This window comes from Bombina bombina, chromosome 7 (assembly GCF_027579735.1).
Source record: "Bombina bombina isolate aBomBom1 chromosome 7, aBomBom1.pri, whole genome shotgun sequence".
In the NCBI taxonomy this organism is placed as follows: domain Eukaryota; kingdom Metazoa; phylum Chordata; class Amphibia; order Anura; family Bombinatoridae; genus Bombina; species Bombina bombina.
Window position 1 is genome coordinate 85,433,723 of NC_069505.1, and position 22,068 is coordinate 85,455,790.

The window sequence follows — 22,068 nt, forward strand, 5'->3', positions numbered from 1 at the left end:
CAGTCCAATGGTAAAAAATAATATTCAGGAATCTAATAAATATAGACATGCAGAAGTCAAAAATAAATCTTTGTTCAATCCCACACAATATAAGTCAGCCCCAATGGAAACATTTTTGGAATTAGTCCATAGGGATATCAAACATCTTAAAACTAATTATACATCTAATCTGACTAAGGAGGAACAGATAGCATTAAAAGGATTACAGGATAATAACGATATAGTGGTGAAGCCGGCCGATAAGGGCGGAGGCACAGTTATAATGGATAGGAATAAATATAATGAAGAATGTTTCAGACAATTAAATGATACAAGTACATACAAAAAATTAGATTCAAATCCTGTATTTATCTATAAAAAAAGAATTGAAAAATTTCTAAATGAAGGGCTAAAGGAAAGTATTTTAAATAAGAAGGAATATCAGTATATATATAATCAATTCCCTAAGACTGCTAGTTTCTATGTACTCCCCAAGATCCATAAAGATCTAAAAAACCCTCCAGGGAGGCCTATCGTGTCTGGGGTCAATTCACATACTAGCAATCTTTCTGCATATATAGATTAATTCCTGCAAACATATGTCAAAAATACTAAATCGTACTTAAAAGACACTATCAGCATATTGAATGATTTAGAAAACATTAAATGGAATAAAGATTGGTCGCTAGTAACTGGAGACGTAACATCTCTCTATACCATAATAGATAAGGAATTGGGCATTACTTCAGTACAAAATATCTTAAAAGAAGACACTACACTTGACCCTAAACAACTACAGTTTATTTTAGATGGGATTAGGATCATACTTGAAACCAACTATTTCTGGTTTAATAAAGAATACTATATTCAGAGTGGAACGGCGATGGGCACCAGATTTGCGCCCAGTTATGCCAATCTATATATGGCTAATTGGGAAAATCTGTACATCTTCAATTCCCCCTGGGCGCAATATATGGTGTCCTATCGTCGTTACATAGACGATCTGTTCCTGATTTGGTCAGGAACCGAGTGTCAATTAAATGAATTTAAAGAGTATCTGAAAAATAATGAGTTTAATATAGCATTAACATGGAATCAAAGCAGGACTAGAGTTTCTTGATTTAGAAATTTACATAGAGAATAATATATTAAAAATGAAAAACTTTTTCAAAAGCATTGATGTAAACAACTACATTAGTTTAAACAGTTGTCATCAAAGACACTGGCTAAAGAATATACCAAAGGGACAATTTGTTCATCTCAGACATAATTGCAGGGATGAAGCTGTTTTCCAAACTCAATCTAAAATATTAAAAGAAAGATTCATAGAAAAAAACTATTCCAGCACCTTTCTAGAAGAAAAAATAGAAGAAGTTGCGAAACTAGATAGGAAGAATTTATTGCAGTATAAACATAAGATTAATGGTATACCAAGAATGGATAAGGATAACTCAGAAAGTAGACTAATTTTACAACACAGTACTCAAAGTAACGAAGTTAGAGAGATTATACAAAAGCATTGGGGCATTTTATTTAGAGACCCAAGTTTAACAGAATTTATAGGAGATAGACCCAATATAATGTTTAGAAAGGTGCCATACTTAAAACTACAACTCTCACACATGATAAAAAAGATAGAAGATACAAGTTTAAACAAAAACTGGTTACCATCTCCCCAAGAGGGATTCAGAAGGTGCCAGTTCTGCAATGCCTGCAAGAGAATGAGAAAGGGACCTAGATTATGTAATAATTTTTATTCCACTGATGGTAGTAAAAACTATGATATTAATCAGTTCATCACATGTAATAGCAAGAATGTAATATACATGTTACGCTGTACGTAATTTAATTTATATAGGTCGCACTTCTAGGCTTCTCAAAACCAGATTAAATGAGCATATTTATAATATAGAAAAGGTTTTTCAAAAACACTCATTCTCGGCACACTTTGATAAAAAACATAATAGAAGAATAGAGGACCTTGAAATCTTAGGCATTAGGAAGGTAGAATATGGTGGGAGAGGAGGAGACGTACAGAACCAGTTGGGTCGCTTAGAGATGAAATGGATCCATATTATGGACTGTTTCATACCGAACGGCCTTAACAAGGATTTTGAGCTACATCATTTCTTATAAGCTCATTACCAACACACCCTCCAATAAATCTTCTTATTAACCAATAACATGTAACCCTCATTCGCCTTAGGATACAAAAGTAACAATATTAAACTGTAAAGATAATGAATTAGTAACAACAAGAATAATATCGGGTCTGAGATTATAATCCTTACCTATTCTCAATTTTAATAATATATGTATGTTTAATGAGAGTCCACAAATGATTAATAACACTGTTATACCTAGAGGGAATATGCTAACTTTAAAATCTACTGGTTTATATAAGAAAAGTACTTACATACCAACCCAGGGTAATAATAGTGTGGAAACTTACATTGAATTGGTTAAATGTGATGTGATTAAATTAAAGGCTAATTACAACAGCATTAATTAAAAAAAAACCAAGAGATATAAACCTAATTTAACAGCATTACAGAAAAAAGCCATAGATACACTTAAAGAAAAAGATATATTGATAAGGAGAGCCGACAAGGGGGGAGCCACCGTAGTTTTAGATACCAACTATTATGTCACAGAAATTAAACAACAATTGGGAGATGCTAATACTTATAAGCCATTACAGAGTAACCCAGTGATTAAAATACAGGCAGAAATAAAAAGAGTGTTAAACTGGGCATCTAAGATTGGCATTATAGATAAAAAATTAAGTGAATATCTATATGTGGATTGGCCTAAAACGCCAATCTTTTATACAGTCCCAAAAGTACATAAAAATCTATCACAACCCCCTGGGCGGCCAATTGTGGCAGGAATAGAGTCAGTCTTTACTAATATAGCTACTTATCTGGATAGAATTTTGCAGCCAGAGGTACAGAAAATAACATCATACATTAAAGATACAAATGACTTCATTGAAAAATTAAAAGGTTTACCATTTGGTAAAGCAAAATGTATTTTGTATACACTTGATGTAAGTAGTCTATATACGGTAATTAATCATGAAAGTGGCATAGGTGCATGTATTTTGGCACTTAGAAATTCTACATTATATAATGAGGGTCAAATACTGTTCTTTGAGAGCTTGTTAAGAATGGTATTATATAACAACTATTTCTTGTTTCAAGACGATTGGTTTCTCCAAATAAGAGGCACAGCCATGGGGTCCAACGTCGCCCCAGCATACGCCAATATATTCATGAATAGTGTTGAAGAAAAATTTGTATATGAAAATGAGTTGTTCCTTAAGCATGGAGCGTCATGGTGGCGCTTCATAGATGATATATTTGGCGTGTGGTGGGGCGACGTTGGTACCCTATTGGCATTTGTTGATTAATTAAATTTGGCTGTTAATAATTTAAAATTCACATTGACCTTCAGTGAAGAAAAGGTGGTATTCTTGGACACAGTAATACATATTGATAAGGAAACTTGTAATTTTAAGATTGATTTACATCGAAAGGAAACAGACAGAAATACTTTACTAAGGTATGAGAGCTTTCATAATGAACCCTTAAAAAATTCCCTACCACATAGTCAATTTAAAAGAGTGAAAAGGATAGTTAATGAAGAATCACTAGTCAAAAATAGACTACAAGAAATGGGGGATAAATTCATACAAAGGGGATACCCTGTGAAATTGATTGAGAGTGAGATTAAAAGGGTTCAGGAGCCAGAGGAGAAAGGAATTAGTGTCTCTAAGAAAGAGAATGATGAGAGGGTAGTGTGTGTCACACAGTTTAACCCCATCAATAGAGAAATTAGAAACATTATATCCAGACACTGGCATATTTTGAAAAATTGTAATATGGATGTTGTATCCTTTAAAAACCCACCAATGATGGCATACCGCAAGGTCCAAAACCTGGGAGATATTCTAGTTAGAAATTATTTAGGATCTAGGAAGAAACAGAAATACATAACTAAAAAGAGTTATGGAACCTTTCCATGTTTGGGCTGTGCAAGCTGTAGTGCAGTCATTAAAGGGACAGAATTTCAACACCCCAAACAGGGAAAACATTTAGTATTAACAATTTCTATACGTGTGACTCATCCTATGTCGTATACCTAATTAAATGCCTGTGTTCCAAAATCTATATCGGTGAGACCACCAGAAGTGTACGAGATAGGATGAGTCAACACAGATCCAATATCAGATGTGGGGACCAAGAAGCCCCTGTATCATGTCACTTCTTGAGTGCAGGCCACAATATAAGTCAGTTAAGGTGGCAAATAATTGATGGAGTGGATAATTTAAGAAGAGGGGGCAATAGGGAAACCATATTAAAACAAAAGGAGTCATACTGGATACATAAATTGGATGCTCTAATTCCTAAAGGCGTTAATAGAGAGCTGGACTTTAAAGTGTTTCTGTAATATATACTTATGTATTATAAAAAATTGCAATGGTCCTTAGATAATGAATTACATTGTAAAAATCAAGTATTGGTAAAAATTATATGTATTTTAACAACATATGAATAGGTATATTGTATATTGTTTTTAACTGTGTTTATGTGTTTAACATTGTAATAATTTTTGTAACCACTAGGTGGTGGTGTTAAGTGATAGAATTCACTTTATAACATTATACATGGGGTTAATATGTAGGCCTATAAATGTACCTCAACAGATGAGGCTCATTAGCATGATTAAGGGATAACATCCCGAAATGTTGCTGCCTACTTACTTTGTACCTGCATGGGATAAAGATGTTCCAATAAAGCATTGAAAACTTACAGTGGTGCTGTGGATATTCTAATTTTTCTACATATTATTGAGGTTGACAGTCCCTCTCACCACCTGCACCTGTGATACTGTGGAGCTGTACACTGTTTGTGTGTATTCCTCAATTTTAATAATGCTATCAAATAGCATTAATTGTGTGTAGAAAATTATCAATATATACACTATGAATTTAGGTTTTTGATGCAATCACTAAGAAGGCAGGACCCTATTTAGATTAACTAATATGAATACAGATAATTCTGGTTTAGATAAAAAATATCAGAATATTAGAAAGTGATATGAATGTTCTTTACTGATTTGGTATACAATAATTGTAAATATTATTCACTGATGATGTAAATGCTATTTACCGATATGGTATATATTAGACTCGCTAGAGAAAACTATCTCAGTAAATTGTGTTTAGGATGCTTATAAGTGAGTACTGTTCGTTAAATAAGATTGCCCTTAACTGATGCTAATGCATATATATTGTCTAAAGTTTTCACTTGAAACATTTGCACTTTAAGACAGCCCGTTTTTTACCTCAAATGAAATTCTATGCCCACTTCCAAAATTGAGGACTTGATACCGGATATCCGGTTTAACGAACTTGAAGGATTCAAATAAGGTCTTTGGACATGCGCACACCATTCCTTGATAAAGCTCATTAGCGAAACGTACGTCGGATACATCGTTCCCTGGCGTCCTTCCAAGTATCTGCACACCAATAAGGAGAGCAACATATACTGGACTCTTAAGGGGGAGGTTGTGTGGTTTAGTTTCTGCACTCCTTACCACGGTCTCTGGTATTGTGTCTAGCTCAATCTGAACAATTACTATATTGTATTGCCAATCCTGTTGTACATGGTGTTTTCAGCAGCTCTTGTGACGCTTTTTATATTTGTATTTTAATAAATCCTTTTATTCAAATATCCTGTACAAGTAACTGTTTACCCAACAGTATAAAAGTGGGTGTGCGCATTCACCTGAGCTTGGTTATAGCTCCATCCCATGTGAGTAATAATTTGCATATATACATTCTGCACTGCAATAAGGTTGCAGAGTTACGCTATGTGGCATATCTTTTCTTTTATATGAGGATCAAATAAGAAAAATAGAAGATTTAAGAATTTCAAGAAGAATCCATATATCCTTATATGAACTTTACACAATTGTCTATGTTTAAACACATATTTGTGTCCCTATTTATCACTTCTATTTTGCATTTTTATCACATTTATTTCACATTTTCTCTTTTTTGTGATACTATGGTATTTGTTACCCTTTGTAAAGAGAGTTCGTCCTGCTCTGACCTAATGACCTTACTTAACTTAGTATCATCTGCAAAAATAGAGATGTTGCTATTTAATCCTTGCTCCTTTTTGAAGAGTGGCACCACATCAGCTTTACGCCAATCCTGGGGTACCATGCCTGAGGATAATGAGTCTTGAAAAATTAAGAGTAAAGGTTTGTCTATAACAGTGCTAAGTTCCCTTAACACCCTTGGGTTTATTCCATCTGGGTCTGGAGTTTTATTTACCTTAATATTTTCCATTTTTTTCCTGATATCCTCTAAACAAAACCCAGTTAGTGGTATGGACTGGCATGTTCTATTTTGTTCCAAAGTATCATTCATTGGTTCCTCTCTTGTGTATACTGAAGAAAAAAACTGGTTTAGTACCTCAGCCTTCTCCCTGTCATTATTTATCATGCTACCCTCCACACATTTAATGTACCTATATTATCCTTCTTAGATTTTTTTATATCAGGGTAGTTAGAATCTCCCATAATTACAGCACTGTTATTAGCAGCCTTACCTATTTGGATAAGTAGTTGAGTTTCCTCCGGGTCACTAATGTTGGGAGGCTTGTAGCATGTTCCTAGTAATATTTTTTTTAGGATTTTTCCCCCCACTCTTTATTTCAACCCACAGGGTCTCTACATTGTCACTTGTATCATAAATATCTTCCCTTATTGTAGGTTTAAGGTTAGGTTTAATATACATGCAGATTCCTCCACCCCTTTTATTATTCCTGTCCCTCCTAAATAATGTATACCCCTCTAAGTTAACTGCCCAGTCATGTGAATCATCCCACCAAGTTTCAGTTATACTGATAACATCATAGTCCTCTTCTGCAACTAAGAGCGTCAGCTCCCCCATTTTACCTGTCATGCTTTTTGCATTTGTTGTCATACATTTAATTTTCATGCGCTTTCTGCTACTACTTGTTGTGCTTTCCTCTATACTTTATAATGTGACATTTCTTAGGTCATCCCTTCCTTGAGATATTAAGGGAGTGACATATTCACAGACTGATCTCTCTGTTCTATTTTGTTCTAACTGACCCTCCCCCCATTTGCCTATCCTTTGAATATCAGGGCTAGAGTGAGAAACATCAAGGCAGTGAGAGGCAGGACAGAGCTGACTCTGCATCCTGTGTAAATGCTACCAGAAGGGGTTCAAAATGGGGGAGAAAACAAATGTTGGTGGAGGTTTTTGCACCCCCACAGAGCCTATATATAAGACACAGATGGTGAGAAGATGTGAAGGATACTTTATGCCAGGGGGATGAATAGAGGGAGGAGAGTAATATGGTGACTGGAAGTATGAACATGGACTGCTAAAATGGAGAGTTGGGCTGATAGGGTGAGGTACATGTGGGTGAAAATACAATAATGAGGCTGTGTGTAAGAAAAAATGGATACAAATACGAAGAGCAGGTATACTGTAAGTGTAGAAGAATGAGGTAATTAATGGCTGGATGGGAAGTGGGAGATAGGAAACTGGAGGTGGTGGTGTGTGGGGTGATAAATATATGACATAAAGGTGAGTAGAAGCTTATTGTAGGAACAGGAGAACCGAGAAAGTGAGGAGGAGTTGACATAATGAGGAGATTAGTTGGTAAGAAGATGGTTGTGTATGAGGGAGGAAAAAAGTGTCAGGGTGAGTAGAGGATGATATGAGGGAGAGGAGGCCTTAGATGGTAAACTGGATTTTTTATAAAGGTTGAAGGGATTGACAGAGTGCAGTAGATCTAGAGCTTATTTGACTGTTGTGTTATTGATAATGTCATAGGTAATGTCATCTATGATTTTAAAGGGACAGTAAAGTGAACATTATACTGTCATGATTCAGATAGAGCAAGCTACTTTAAACAACTTTGCAATTTACTTTTATTAAATAATTTGCTTTGTTTTTTGGTACCCTTTGTTGAAAAGCATACATAACTAGGTTCAGGGGCAACAATAAACTACTGGGAGCTAGCTACTGACTGTGACTGCACATATATTACTCTTGTCCTTGGCTTATTGACTGTGTTGAGCGAATGAAGCAAATTTGATAATAGAAGTAAATTTAAAAGTTGTTTAAAATTATATGTTCTATCTGATTAATTAAAAAAATGTTTTGAGTTTCGTGTCCGTTTAATGATATAATTTGTGATTTCACTGTAATTCCATTGATTATGTTATGCAAAGTTCCTTCGAGGGATGGGGCAGTTTATGTTTGGAATTTTCTTGCTTTTTAACTATCAATTACAAACTTAAACTCTGGCATATTATATATACAGTATATGTTGTTATGGTCCTTTGCAATCTGGGCTCAGTGCAGTGGATGAAAATGTGTCATCCTCCACAATCCAACAGTAGAGGACTTGTTTCCATAAATGGTTTTCCCAAGGTCGCAAAATAAAAAAAAAAACTGCTGTCGGAAGCCATTACCCTTATCAACAGTTTGCAATGCCACATTTTCCATCATTGCCCATTACCAGAAGCTTGGGTTCGGATGATAAAAAAAATATGTTGCATAAAAAATAATAAAGGCCAAAAGCGCAAAATTACACCCAGTTTCCATTGAATGTGCAAACAGATTAAGCACTGTCAAAAGCGGCCACTAGCAGGGGGTGTCAATCAACCCGATCGTATTCGATCGAGCTGTTTGCTGTCCACCACCTCAGAGATGTTGGACGAGTTAAGGAGCAGTGGTCTTAGGACCGCTCTTAGAACCACTGCTGCTTAACTTCCGCTTCAGGTGAACCTGAAGCAGAGTGGGTCGGAAGCAGCATCCGCTGCTTCATAAATCAACCCCCATGTCTTTTCCTTTCTAGCCAATCACAGGTAAGGAGCGCAGGCGCTAACATAATCTTTTATAATCTATGGTCAGGTTACCCTAGAAACAAACTTATTATTGTGCATTTTTCAAAAAATCTGAAACCGTATGGAAGTGTCAACACAACTTTAACTTACATATACATGAAAAGACCGACTGCACGCACTGTGCAATACATTTCAATTGAAATGTGGTACTAAAATGTAGCAATAAACTACTTTTAGCTGTCTTCGGTAGCTTACCGCTCCATAAACACCAAGCTTTTATTTTATTCCCCATCATGTACTCATGGTTTACATTTTTTTCCCTTATTACATCATTTATATGTTTTATATCAGCAGCTGGTTTTTTTGTTCTCATTTTAGTTCTCCTACTATTTACAGGGAGTGCAGAATTATTAGGCAAGTTGTATTTTTGAGGATTAATTTTATTATTGAACAACAACCATGTTCTCAATAAACCCAAAAAACTCATTAATATCAAAGCTGAATAGTTTTGGAAGTAGTTTTTAGTTTGTTTTTAGTTATAGCTATTTTAGGGGGATATCTGTGTGTGCAGGTGACTATTACTGTGCATAATTATTAGGCAACTTAACAAAAAACAAATATATACCCATTTCAAATATTTATTTTTACCAGTGAAACCAATATAACATCTCAACATTCACAAATATACATTTCTGACATTCAAAAACAAAACAAAAACAAATCAGTGACCAATATAGCCACCTTTCTTTACAAGGACACTCAAAAGCCTGCCATCCATGGATTCTGTCAGTGTTTTGATCTGTTCACCATCAACATTGCGTGCAGCAGCAACCACAGCCTCCCAGACACTGTTCAGAGAGGTGTACTGTTTTCCCTCCTTGTAAATCTCACATTTGATGATGGACCACAGGTTCTCAATGGGGTTCAGATCAGGTGAACAAGGAGGCCATGTCATTAGATTTTCTTCTTTTATACCCTTTCTTGCCAGCCACGAGCTGGAGTACTTGGACGCGTGTGATGGAGCATTGTCCTGCATGAAAATCATGTTTTTCTTGAAGGATGCAGACTTCTTCCTGTACCACTGCTTGAAGAAGGTGTCTTCCAGAAACTGGCAGTAGGACTGGGAGTTGAGCTTGACTCCATCCTCAACCCGAAAAGGCCCCACAAGCTCATCTTTGATGATACCAGCCCAAACCAGTACTCCACCTCCACCTTGCTGGCGTCTGAGTCGGACTGGAGCTCTCTGCCCTTTACCAATCCAGCCATGGGCCCATCCATCTGGCCCATCAAGACTCACTCTCAATTCATCAGTCCATAAAATCTTAGAAAAATCAGTCTTGAGATATTTCTTGGCCCAGTCTTGACGTTTCAGCTTGTGTGTCTTGTTCAGTGGTGGTCGTCTTTCAGCCTTTCTTACCTTGGCCATGTCTCTGAGTATTGCACACCTTGTGCTTTTGGGCACTCCAGTGATGTTGCAGCTCTGAAATATGGCCAAACTGGTGGCAAGTGGCATCTTGGCAGCTGCACGCTTGACTTTTCTCAGTTCATGGGCAGTTATTTTGCGCCTTGGTTTTTCCACACGCTTCTTGCGACCCTGTTGACTATTTTGAATGAAACACTTGATTGTTCGATGATCACGCTTCAGAAGCTTTGCAATTTTAAGAGTGCTGCATCCCTCTGCAAGATATCTCACTATTTTTGACTTTTCTGAGCCTGTCAAGTCCTTCTTTTGACCCATTTTGCCAAAGGAAAGGAAGTTGCCTAATAATTATGCACACCTGATATAGGGTGTTGATGTCATTAGACCACACCCCTTCTCATTACAGAGATGCACATCACCTAATATGCTTAATTGGTAGTAGGCTTTCGAGCCTATACAGCTTGGAGTAAGACAACATGCATAAAGAGGATGATGTGGTCAAAATACTCATTTGCCTAATAGTTCTGCACTCCCTGTATTATTATTAGTTTTATTTTTACATTTGTTTTAAACTATTTATTTTAATTTTATATAAACATTTTGGTACTTGTTCTTGCTTGGAATACTTTAGTACTACTTCTTCTTATTATTATTAGTATTATTATTGCATCCATCAAACTGTTTATGTGGAAGTCTAATCCCAGTCCTTTCCATATGGAAGCAGGACAAGACTTTATGAATGCTCAAACCCTTTATAAGGGATCAGATTTTTAGTTCAGTGTTTCTAATATCACAGTTTCAAAATAAGTTAATATATTAATTTTTTTTTAATTATTTTTCATATTCATAGCACCTGTAACAAAGGAAATCTAACTTGTACTGGATCTTATTCTGAAGGTAATTATATATATATATTTAATTTGTTTTCTTTATATTTTAAAATGACTTGGGATATTTCATAAGATGGGTTAAGGAATATAAATATAAATCATATTTCCAATGAATGTTGTAAGCACAATTTAAAAAGAAAATGATTTTTCAAAATAATATAACTCACAGTTCTTTTCTTAAAGATTAGAATCATACAATTAAATATGAAAGTGATTGTGTATAATTTCCATTTTGTATTTTTTGATGATGATTATCCTGAAAATATTAATGTATTGCTGAAATAAAATACGGAGTAATGATAATCATAAATATTTACAATATTAATAAGAAAAGGTATTTGAGGCAAAAAGGTGCGATATATATGCAACTCCTGATGCCTACTCAAACTTCATCTGAAATACTGTGCACAGTTTATGTTATTATATTTTCAGAAAGACATAAATTAGCTTGAAATGGAACTGAATGTAATAAAATATTATATGGTCTATAAATAAAATATTGAAAATTTTTTTTTACAGCTTTGGGGAGAGAAAACAAAGTAGTGATATGATAGAAACCTTCAAAAATATTGAAGTCTTAAATAAAGGTCAAAATAAAAATAAAGAATGCTTCACTAAAAAACAGCACCAAAAAATAATATGTCATGCAAGTTGCAGGGTCACTGGTTAAGGAGTAGTGTGTGTTAAGTCTTCCTGTTTAGTATGAGATAAACATATACATTTAATACATGGGACTTCTTTTTTTCCAGAATCTACCTTTCAGTTTTTCTAGTTTTAAAATTATGAATTAATTTAAGGGGAGCAGATTTTGCATTATTATCTGGGGCCTCTCTAAAAGCATGTAGGCACTAAAATGCTGTATGATATGAGAAATACACTGGGAATGGAAGAGTCCCATATTTTGTTACTTTAGACTCAGTTCTATAAAACTCATTAGCATGGAGTGAAATCCCCATGCTGATCCTCACACAAGCAGACCTCACTCAATTCTCTACAAAAGAAGGCTGAACCTTGGCATCCCAGCAAGTAGAACACTACCATCCTTAGGAAGTATTGACATTCTCTAGAATAGAAAGAAAATGTTTCTATTAGCACACAGAACTGGCATCAGAAATTTTTAAAGCAAATAAAATAATTTTCTTCTAGCTTCACATTCATATCTGCTTCTATCAGTCTAATTAGCTTATTGCGTATTTTGAGTCAAACTCACCTGCATACATTTGTTAAAATAAATCCATAAAGGATAAAGATGTGCAGGCCAGAACATTTCGTTTCGGACAAAATTTATTTTCAGATATTTTAGGAAATTTGTTTCCCCTGAATATTTGGTGGCTGACTATTAGTTTTTGTTTAGTTAAAAAGTGAAATGACAATCAAATTTCTGTTAAACATCTAATGAAAACAAATCTAAATATTTCAAAGCTACATGTGAAAAGTTCACTTGTAGCTACAAATACTTAACTTGCTTTGGAGAGTGAGCTAACCAATCCTAGCTTAAAGCTAACTTTAGTGCAGGTCCTGGGAGCCGAGTACACTAAGCCTGCTTTTAGTGCATTTGGGGTTCTTGCAAGAAGAGGATCGGGTTAGCACACTTTCAAGCATTAAGGTAAGTATTTAATCCTTAAAAAATGAAAGGAAACAAATGAATACTGGTGAAGTATTTCGGTGCTGGACTGTCATTGGGCAGGGTCAGACTGATATGCTACAGAATATTTTTTCTCTGTGAAGGGGCATAGTGTGCTAAAAGGGTATGCACCCTGAGTGGCACCCTAAAATGAACAGGCACGGAAGTTTTTCTAGCTTTTGTTCTGTCTCAGCTGAGTGCATCTCTCTCTCTCTTTTTATATTTATGCAAATTGCTCTTGGGTCTCCCTAAGAGTAAAAGGGGAAACCAGACGTGGACTCCTTGCACACATGCCCTTAGAGAGATGCGACTGCACCTCACTGACGAGGCCCACAGAAGGCCAAAACGATCGTCTGGGGTTGTTGTTTCTCTTGTTCAGAGAAGAATTGCCTGGTATTTCGGTGCTGGACTGTCATTGGGCAGGGTCAGACTGATATGCTACAGGATATTTTTTCTCTGTGAAGGGGCATAGTGTGCTAAAAGGGTATGCACCCTGAGTGGCACCCTAAAATAAACAGGCACTGACGTTTTTCTAGCTTTTGTTTTGTCTTAGCTGAGTGCATCTCTCTTTTTATACTGGTGAATTACATCAGTATTTTTCATTTTCTTTAATATTAGTTGGTGCATTCATTTGTATTTTCATTTTCGTTTATGATGCATTTTCCGAAAATGAATGCACTCTAGTAAAGGAGTTAAAATGTTAGGAAAATACAATGGGTTGCATTGCAAGCCCATCGTTTCAGGATTGCCTGAAAAGATAGTTAAGTAGCCTGAGTGTACACCACCTAAAAAATGGTAGATTGAAATCATCCTGATCCAATATGATTATATGATTGACAGCCCCTGCTAGAGGCCGATTGGCTGCCAGCCAGCCGGGCGTGGCATTGCACAAGCATTGCCTGTGCAATGTTAAATGCAGACAGCGTAAATAATTTGCTGTAGCAAATTATGTCCATCCAAACCATAGAAGATGTCAGATATCATCTTGTTCAATAACCATTTGTTTCAGTAACATAATATTAACCTTTTGAATAGAAGGAGAGACTTTACTAATCCATCTGGAAAATATTTCTTTACAAGCAATAAGGATAATATTAACAATCAATTTTTTGTTCTCTTAACTAAGTATAATCATCAAAAAATAAATAATTTAGGTCTAGATTACAAGTGGTGCACTAACTTTAGCGCATTATATTGAAATATCATGCCTGTGCTAGCTTTGCACGTGTATTATAAGTTAAAAGTAAACACAACCGCACAAGCGCAAATTAAATTTGCGATCATTGGGTTAGAGCGACTGAAGCCCTTGAGTGTAAAGGGTTGCAGCTTAAATTAAAGTAGCACTAAACATAATATAAATATATTAAAATAATGTGTTACACTTATATACACTCATATATACACTATCTAATAAAACTATTCAAAAAATTATTAAAAATGAAAAGTTATAAGGGTATACAGAATATGACAATGTATCTGAATGGAAAGGGCTATAATGTATATATACATATAAATGTATAACCCCTTAACGACCGAGGACATGCCAGGCACATCCTACGAAAACCGGTACTTAATGACCAAGGACCTGCCTGGCACATTCTGTAATACCCTTTTTTTAGCCACTGATGCAGAGATAGCCACTATATGGCCCTCTCTGCATCGGCCAGCGATGGTGCCGATCGTTGATGGTGGGAGCCATAGCAGGGAGGCAGGTAGGAGGCCCATTGCTGGAGGGAGTTCTGGTTAGGCCGGAAGATGGGTCTGAGAGCGGGCACGGGGCAGCAGGACCATGCAGGCAGTAGTGGATGGGACTGGGACCGCTATGCAAAGTGTAAGGAAAGGAAGAAGAGAGGGGGAAATAGATCTTGGGAAAGGGATCTGGTAGGGGGAGGGAGTAGGGTATTGAGGGGGCAGCTATACTACATAAACTTGACATTTTTTATAAAAAAAAAAATCTTCAGCAAACTGGGTACTGGCAGATAGCCAAGATGGCACCAAATAAGTAGATGGGGGCAGGGTAAGAGAGCTGTTTTGGGGGATCAGAGAGGTTGGGGGCTAAGGAGAGATTCAACACTGCAAATATATATATATATATATATATATATATATATTTTAAAAAAAACTTTTATTTTAGTACTGGCAGACTTTCAGCCAGTACTTAAGATGGCAGTGACAATTGTGTGGTAGGGGAAGGAAGAGACCTGTTTGAGGGGGTCAGGGAGGGATCAGGGGGTGGGGTGTGTCAGGCAGGAGGCTGATCTCTACACTAAAGCTAAAATAGACCCTACAAGCTACCTAATTAACCCCTTCACTGCTGGGCATAATACAAGTGTGGTGCGCAGCGGCATTTAGCGGCCTTCTAATTACCAAAAAGCAATGCCAAAGCCATATATGTAAAAAGGGGATTGGATGTAAATAACATATACTTTTAAAAATGGCTTAGATACCTTTCTAGCTAGAAAAAGAATTCAGGGATATGATTGCTCGTGTTAAATGAATCAGCTTTCTAATTGATTTTGTATAGTTTGAACTCAGTGGAATTCAGTCTTCTTTCAACCTCATCTTCTATGTTATTATATTACAAATTAAAATGTAAATTTCCTGTAGTGTATTAACACGGTATTATAAAAACACCCAACTGAAAAGTTTATTTCTTTTTCTAGTATGTACTGCTCCAATGGTCTTTGTTGATTGCAGCAAATCTGAACCAGATGCCAATGGAGCTGAATGCTTTAAAAGTTGTCAAACTCTGGATTTGCAGTGTGTAAGTATTACAGATATGAATGGCAAGGATGCCTGTTAATATTATTATAGCATTATAACAGAACATGCAGTAATTTTATGTTCTACAGAAGAGACATCAAACCTAAGGCCTAGAATCTGAATGCACCATGCTTTTAATTTGACCACTCAAACACTGCAAAATCTACTTTGGCCCATTTTCAACACCGCAGCTGGATATCTCCTTTTTCACTATCTGTGAATACAATGGGGCCGATTTATCATTGCATCAATCTCTATGCATTCGCTGGAGTCAATACGCTCGCCAGACATTGCTGCTGCAAATCTACATACGACGGCCTTATTATGTCACACATTTCAACATTTCACAATCTTGATGCTTTGTTAACTACGGCGGATCAACTTTGCACCTAATTTGACGTGATATTCCAGCGTATTATCAGTTGAAGCATTGATAAATCAGCCCCAATATATTGTACATACCAAGGCTTTAAATGCTCCCACTCTCCCTCAATCCGTTTTTTGCCTCCAAGAGGAAGAGGAGTGAATTTAAAAGTACTGCTGATCTTCACATTAGTGATATAATTTATCTAACTGACCTGAGACCTATTATCCTCTTTTTTTGTGCCTCTTGGACAGAGATATGAACAGGAGTTCATCCAGGAGGTAAAAATATTTTCCCCATGTGGCTATGCCACAGGTTTGCCATCTGCCTTGGATGGGCCCTTTACTGGATGCTGTCTCCTGCAGATGTTGTAAAAATGGTAGAGGAAAGTACATTACACCTTCCATGGCCCACCAGCTATTAACATGAAATTGTATACATGACTAACATAGCCTGAGATTTCCACACACTTCCACACTTTTAGCAGAATTGTGTCCAACAGAGCCTGGAAATGTAGGATTAACTTTTTATTAGTGCGCCTACTGGCTATTCACTCCTATTTTTACATTGTGGAGTCCATCTTTAAGATGTCAAAAGCTAGTCCCTGCACACAGGAAAAAGGTGAGAGTGTTTTTCTGCTTTGAAAGAGTCTGCACATATACCATGCCATATACACTTAGTTGTATTATTTTATTAACGGCTGTTTTTATACTATTATAGTTCATTGGGGCTACAGTCCTATATTGCAGCAGTGTTTGCATATAGACTTTTGAATGCTTTGTTAGCATCTGAATGCAGAAGAAGGCAGTTCAGCTCTATTTGGAGCCGCATTTATTCTTGTGAAATTGCAACAAACTACATCTGTGCAAAGTGTGTTGTACTTTTAGAATAAAACCCGTAATGGAACGAAGGGCCCCTTATTTCCGCATTCAGATGCTAACAAAGCACCTGAATGTCTACGTCTATTTCCAGCTATACATTTCTTTTCATAGTCGGATAGATTCTAGTGAAAGATCACCACACTAAGATATGGATTTGCGCAGATCTTAGTTTGATGATCTTTCACTAGATTAAATCCGGCTAAGAAAAGATCCAAATGGCACAAGTGACCGCTTACTTCCACATTCGGATTCTCATAAATGCACATCTATAATATCTACTATTATGAAAAACAGCAAACAAAATAACCATAAAATCAGGCTTTCAACCATGGGAACTATTCACGTTGACACAAAATGAAGGCTTGTGTAAAGCATTGAAGTGAGTGGTATTTTTGGAGCTTTGAAAGTGAGGAAGTAAAGTTTTTTTGACAGGAAAATATTTTTTATACTTAATTTTGTTTGTCTTTGGTTCCCATAGTACAGCACAAGATGCAAATCTGGCTGTGTCTGCCCTCCTGGACTTGTTTCTGATGAAAACGGTGGCTGCATCGATCCTATCAATTGTCCATGCATTCACAATGAGGCCATTTATAATACAGGCGACGAGATCAAAATTAGATGTAACACTTGGTATGTATAGACAATTAATAACGTTTATTTCAAAGTGGAGGATAACTGCTTATATATGCATCATATTCTCCCACAGTGTTTGCAAGGATAGAATGTGGAAATGTACCAACAATACTTGTCTCTCAACCTGTACTGTTTATGGAGATGGACACTATATTACATTTGATGGGAAACGTTACAGCTTTAATGGAGACTGTCAATATACTCTGGCAGAGGTACTGATCTTGCCCTATTATAAACAAGTACAAAAGTAATGATAAGAACTAACCAGATTGTATAAATATGTAATAAAATGTGTAAAGATTAGAGATGAAGATCAAAATGTACTTTATTATGACAAAACATTTTATATTTGGCAATTTTAATAAGTTATTCAGATTTAAATTAAAAACAAAGACTATTCTGTAATCGCAATAGAACAATATATTTTTACTAATTACTCCTTTTCACATTTAAACTGACTATTTTATTTAAATTTGATTTATTTATTTATTTTTAATTTGGAAAATCGAAAGCACTGTCTTTTGCATATCAAACTGTTTGTTCCTTGATGTAATGTAAGGTGTCCAATTTTGCATAGAAATCTATAGAATTTATTTGGCTGATTTAAGCTTTAAACTGTAGAACACAGTAATAATAAAAAATAAACTTGAACACAGTAATAATTAAATTAATTAAACTTGAACACAGTAATAATAAATGACGATCAATAAAACCTTAATTTTTTTTTAACACCATTATAACAACAAAAAAAAAGGATAATTCCCCTACTTTGGGCATAAAAGAACATAACACTCAATGATTTTCATAAATATAGTAAAAGATCTGTATTTAAACATGTTAACATATAGAAACAGTAATAAGATAAGAGTAAGACAGTCCATTCTGTCTATAATTCATTCTCAAGTACCAGCATCATTAATTTTCATTATATCCTTCTGCATATTTCAGGAATTTTTGAATTCCATTAAAGTATTTGTTATTGCCTACATGTATCAACCATCTTTTCTGAAAGTGCTTACACAAATTATTACTAAACCAGTTACCTCTAACTTGAGATTATGGGGCCAATTTAACAATGGCCGCCGCACATTGATAAATGACGAACAGCATAAGCTGTCGGCATTTATTATTGTATAAGCATTTCTTGTGAAATTGTGCAATGACGCCCCCTGCACATTCGCGGCCAATTGGCTTCTAGCAGGGGGTGTCAATCAACCCGATCGTATTCTGATCGGGCGGATTGCTGTCCGCCGCCTCAGAGGTGGCGGACGAGTTAAGGAGCTGCATTTTTTTTTTGGGGTGTGTGTGAAAACTCTTTAACAGCTTAGTGATGAAAAAGTGCAAATAAGTATTAGTGCAATATATATTAAAAATAAAAGATATGTCCATCCAAAAAAATGATAGCAAGAAGAAATATATTGATCCGAGCCTTCAGATGGTCCTCAATTGAGAGAAAACAGAATATAGTGTAATACTGTAAATGAATAAAATGTATTATTTTGATGGTCGATTCACTACTCATGTGTAATAAAGCTAAGACAAGCTCTGTGTAATGTGCGCACCCACTTTTATACTGGTGGGCAAACAGTATCACACGGCATGTATAATAAAAACAATTGATTGAAATATAAAAAAGTAAAATCTTCAGTGTATATTGTTAGTACATAGGGCTCCAATATGAGACAGTACATAAAAACTGTCCAGAGATTACTAACAAACCAGATGGACATGGATAGAGAGCAGTAACATTACTGCTCCACATGCCGCTATCTTCGACCGGCAAGTTTTCGCTCCGCCTCTGACATCACTGGCAAGTGATGATGTGTATGACGTAGGTAAAATTCCAATGTATGTTTTGCTGTTTGCTAACACCAATCATCAAGCACTACCCAGGTGCTGAACCTAAAATGGGCTGGCTCCTAAGCTTTCATTCCAGCTTTTGAAATAAAGATACCAAGAGAACGGAGAGAATTGATAACAGGAGTAAATTAGAAAGTTGCTTAAAATTGCATGCTCTGTCCAAATCATGAAATAATAAATTTGGGTTTAGTTTCCCTTTAACATATCTGGTGAGTCAATGATAAGTAGCTTATGTGTGTAGCCACCAATTACCAGCTAGCTCCCAGTATTGCATTGCTTCTGACCTTTATATCCCTTCAAATACTTTTTGTCTTATCTCCTATAAGTTATGCATTCTAAAATCATGAAATCTTTGTCAGTTTAATTTTTTGGTCATTATACAATTTTAGTAGAACAATGTCTAGGTTACTTATAATATGCTTTTGACGCTATGCTCTCCAGAACTGTACACAATATTAAAATCAAATCTAACTACTGATAATTAATGTGGTATAAGAACCTCATGTTTTCTGCTACTGAACTCAACAGTTTTAAAATAAAATACATTTCTTACCTCTGTGTAACATCAAGGATTACTGCAACCTGAATTCCAGTGAAAGCAACTTTAGGATTATCACGGAGAACATTGCATGTGGTACAGCAGGAACCACCTGCTCCAAATCTATAAGGATCTTTCTAGGGGTGAGTAAATTATTCTCTTCCCTTTGCAATAAATTTATTTTGTAAAGATGCAAATTGTATAAAATTAGTTGGTCTAGTATAGGGTGACCAGATCTGAGGAACAAAGAAGGACACTTCATTGATAACACACAACATATTTAAAACAAAAAGAATGATTTATTAGACTAGGTTTTGGTTGCAGCATTTTAAACCATTTATTGTAAATTAAATAATGAACGAAAATAATAGCTATAATCACTGTTACTAATTTAGAAATTTCCAAGCAACATTGCGGAAGCCATACAGAAAGCAATATAACAAGCTATACAATATATATTACTAGCGTGTGTAACTGGTGATTTTTTTTTTTTTTAAATTGGTTAGGCAGAAGACTCCATCTATGTATGACCCTCTTTATTTTATTTTTGAAAGATGATTGTTCTACCTATTTCACATCTAGTAATATAAATATAATAATCACAACAGATATCACTTCACAATAAAATAAATTAGTAGCTATTAAAGGAACCTTAAACACTTTGAGATGGTAATATAAAATAATAAATAATATATATAAAAAAAACCTTGCCACATACTTTTATTATTTATTTGACCCACTTTTCCTGTAATTCCTTTCAGAAACCATGAGCTTTTCACTTCCTGTTAGAAATGGAAGTGCAAAACACTGTTTCCAAACAGCCATTGGCTGCATACTCTAGTGACCTATTTATAACTGCCCCTAATTGGCCAAAGCAGAGAAGATAACCTAAGTTACAACATGACTATTGTTTTATAGACAATAAAACTTAACATTTACTTTGTAAATATTTAAACAGCTAATGAAACTTTAACAAATACAGCTACATGTTATGTTCACCTATATCTTTTCTTTGAATGCATCATTCAATCTAGCATTTATTTAGTGTTTAATGTCCCTTTAACTATAATCTTATAGAGTAATCTCTGCCATCAAATATCTCTCTCTCTCTCTCTTTTAAGTTCAACTGCTCTCTGATGGTCAATTGCTTTCCCTCTGCAGATCAGCTCTTTGCTCACAATCCACCCACTCAGCCACCACCAAAACCACACACAGACTTCTCCGCCTCCTTTTATACATGTTCACCACCGCAGAATGCAGGGAACTGTAGATCCCCAGTTGCAGAGCTGCTGACAGCAACCATGTCATAGCGCTGTAATGGACATAAAAATAATACCAGTGCATGTGTTGCGTATAAATAATTAAAATTAAATAAGTACACAGTCATGCTAAAAAAATTGACATTTTGGCGTCCGTTCAAAAAGTTCTGGGGACAAAGATCAGTGTGTTAAAAACAGAACAATCCAGATAAAAACGGGACATCTGGTCACCCTAATCTAATACCTTTATTTTCACTTACAATTGTCTTGCTAGTATTCTGACTATCATAAGATTTTCTCTACAGACCTTTGAGCTTATCCTTGCTGACGATCATCTAAATGTAATAAAAAGAGGCTTCGGAGTGCCTGTTCCATACAGGGTCCGTTTAATGGGTATTTATTTGGTGATAGAGACTAAGAGTGGATTGCTGCTGTTGTGGGATAAGAAAACCAGCATATTTATCAAAGTATCCAGTGAATATAAGGTATGTAAAAAACAGTGGACTGTTTCCCATTATGTAATGCAGTAACTCTCAGAATATATTTCAAAACATGTTTCCTTAGTTGCCAAATTTATCTTCATTGCATATTTAATGAAAGGAAAGGGAATCATTTTTTATCTGGCAAATAGTAGCGCACTTATTTTATATTGTAATATCTTAAAACAAAATGCAAAACTATATAAAAAGAAAATATAATTCCATATAAATAACATGATTTAAATTTCTTTTACGTGTTCTAGAAATACTGGAATACAAATACAATAGAAATATTCAGGGATATGAACCCCAAAAATCTTCCTTTGTGATTCAGACAGAACATACCATTTTAAAAAAAGTTTTCAATTTACTTTTTTTTTCAAATTTGCTTCGTTCTCATGACATTTTGTGTTGAAGAGATACCTAAAGTAGGCATCTGGATCATTACATGGCAGGAAATAGTTCTGCCCTCTAGTG

At 35.4% G+C, this 22,068-nt stretch overlaps 1 protein-coding gene across 1 annotated transcript in view; it reads left to right on the forward strand.

The window, feature by feature from the left end:
* The window catches only part of LOC128636245 (mucin-5AC-like), a 154,854-nt gene that overhangs the window by 67,551 nt on the left and 65,235 nt on the right, over positions 1-22,068 (forward strand). Inside the window, exons 8-12 of the mRNA XM_053689282.1 lie at positions 15,478-15,578; positions 17,301-17,452; positions 17,529-17,667; positions 19,886-19,996; positions 21,418-21,597. Coding sequence (XP_053545257.1) covers positions 15,478-15,578; positions 17,301-17,452; positions 17,529-17,667; positions 19,886-19,996; positions 21,418-21,597 — 683 coding nt within the window. The remainder of the gene's footprint in view (positions 1-15,477; positions 15,579-17,300; positions 17,453-17,528; positions 17,668-19,885; positions 19,997-21,417; positions 21,598-22,068) is intronic.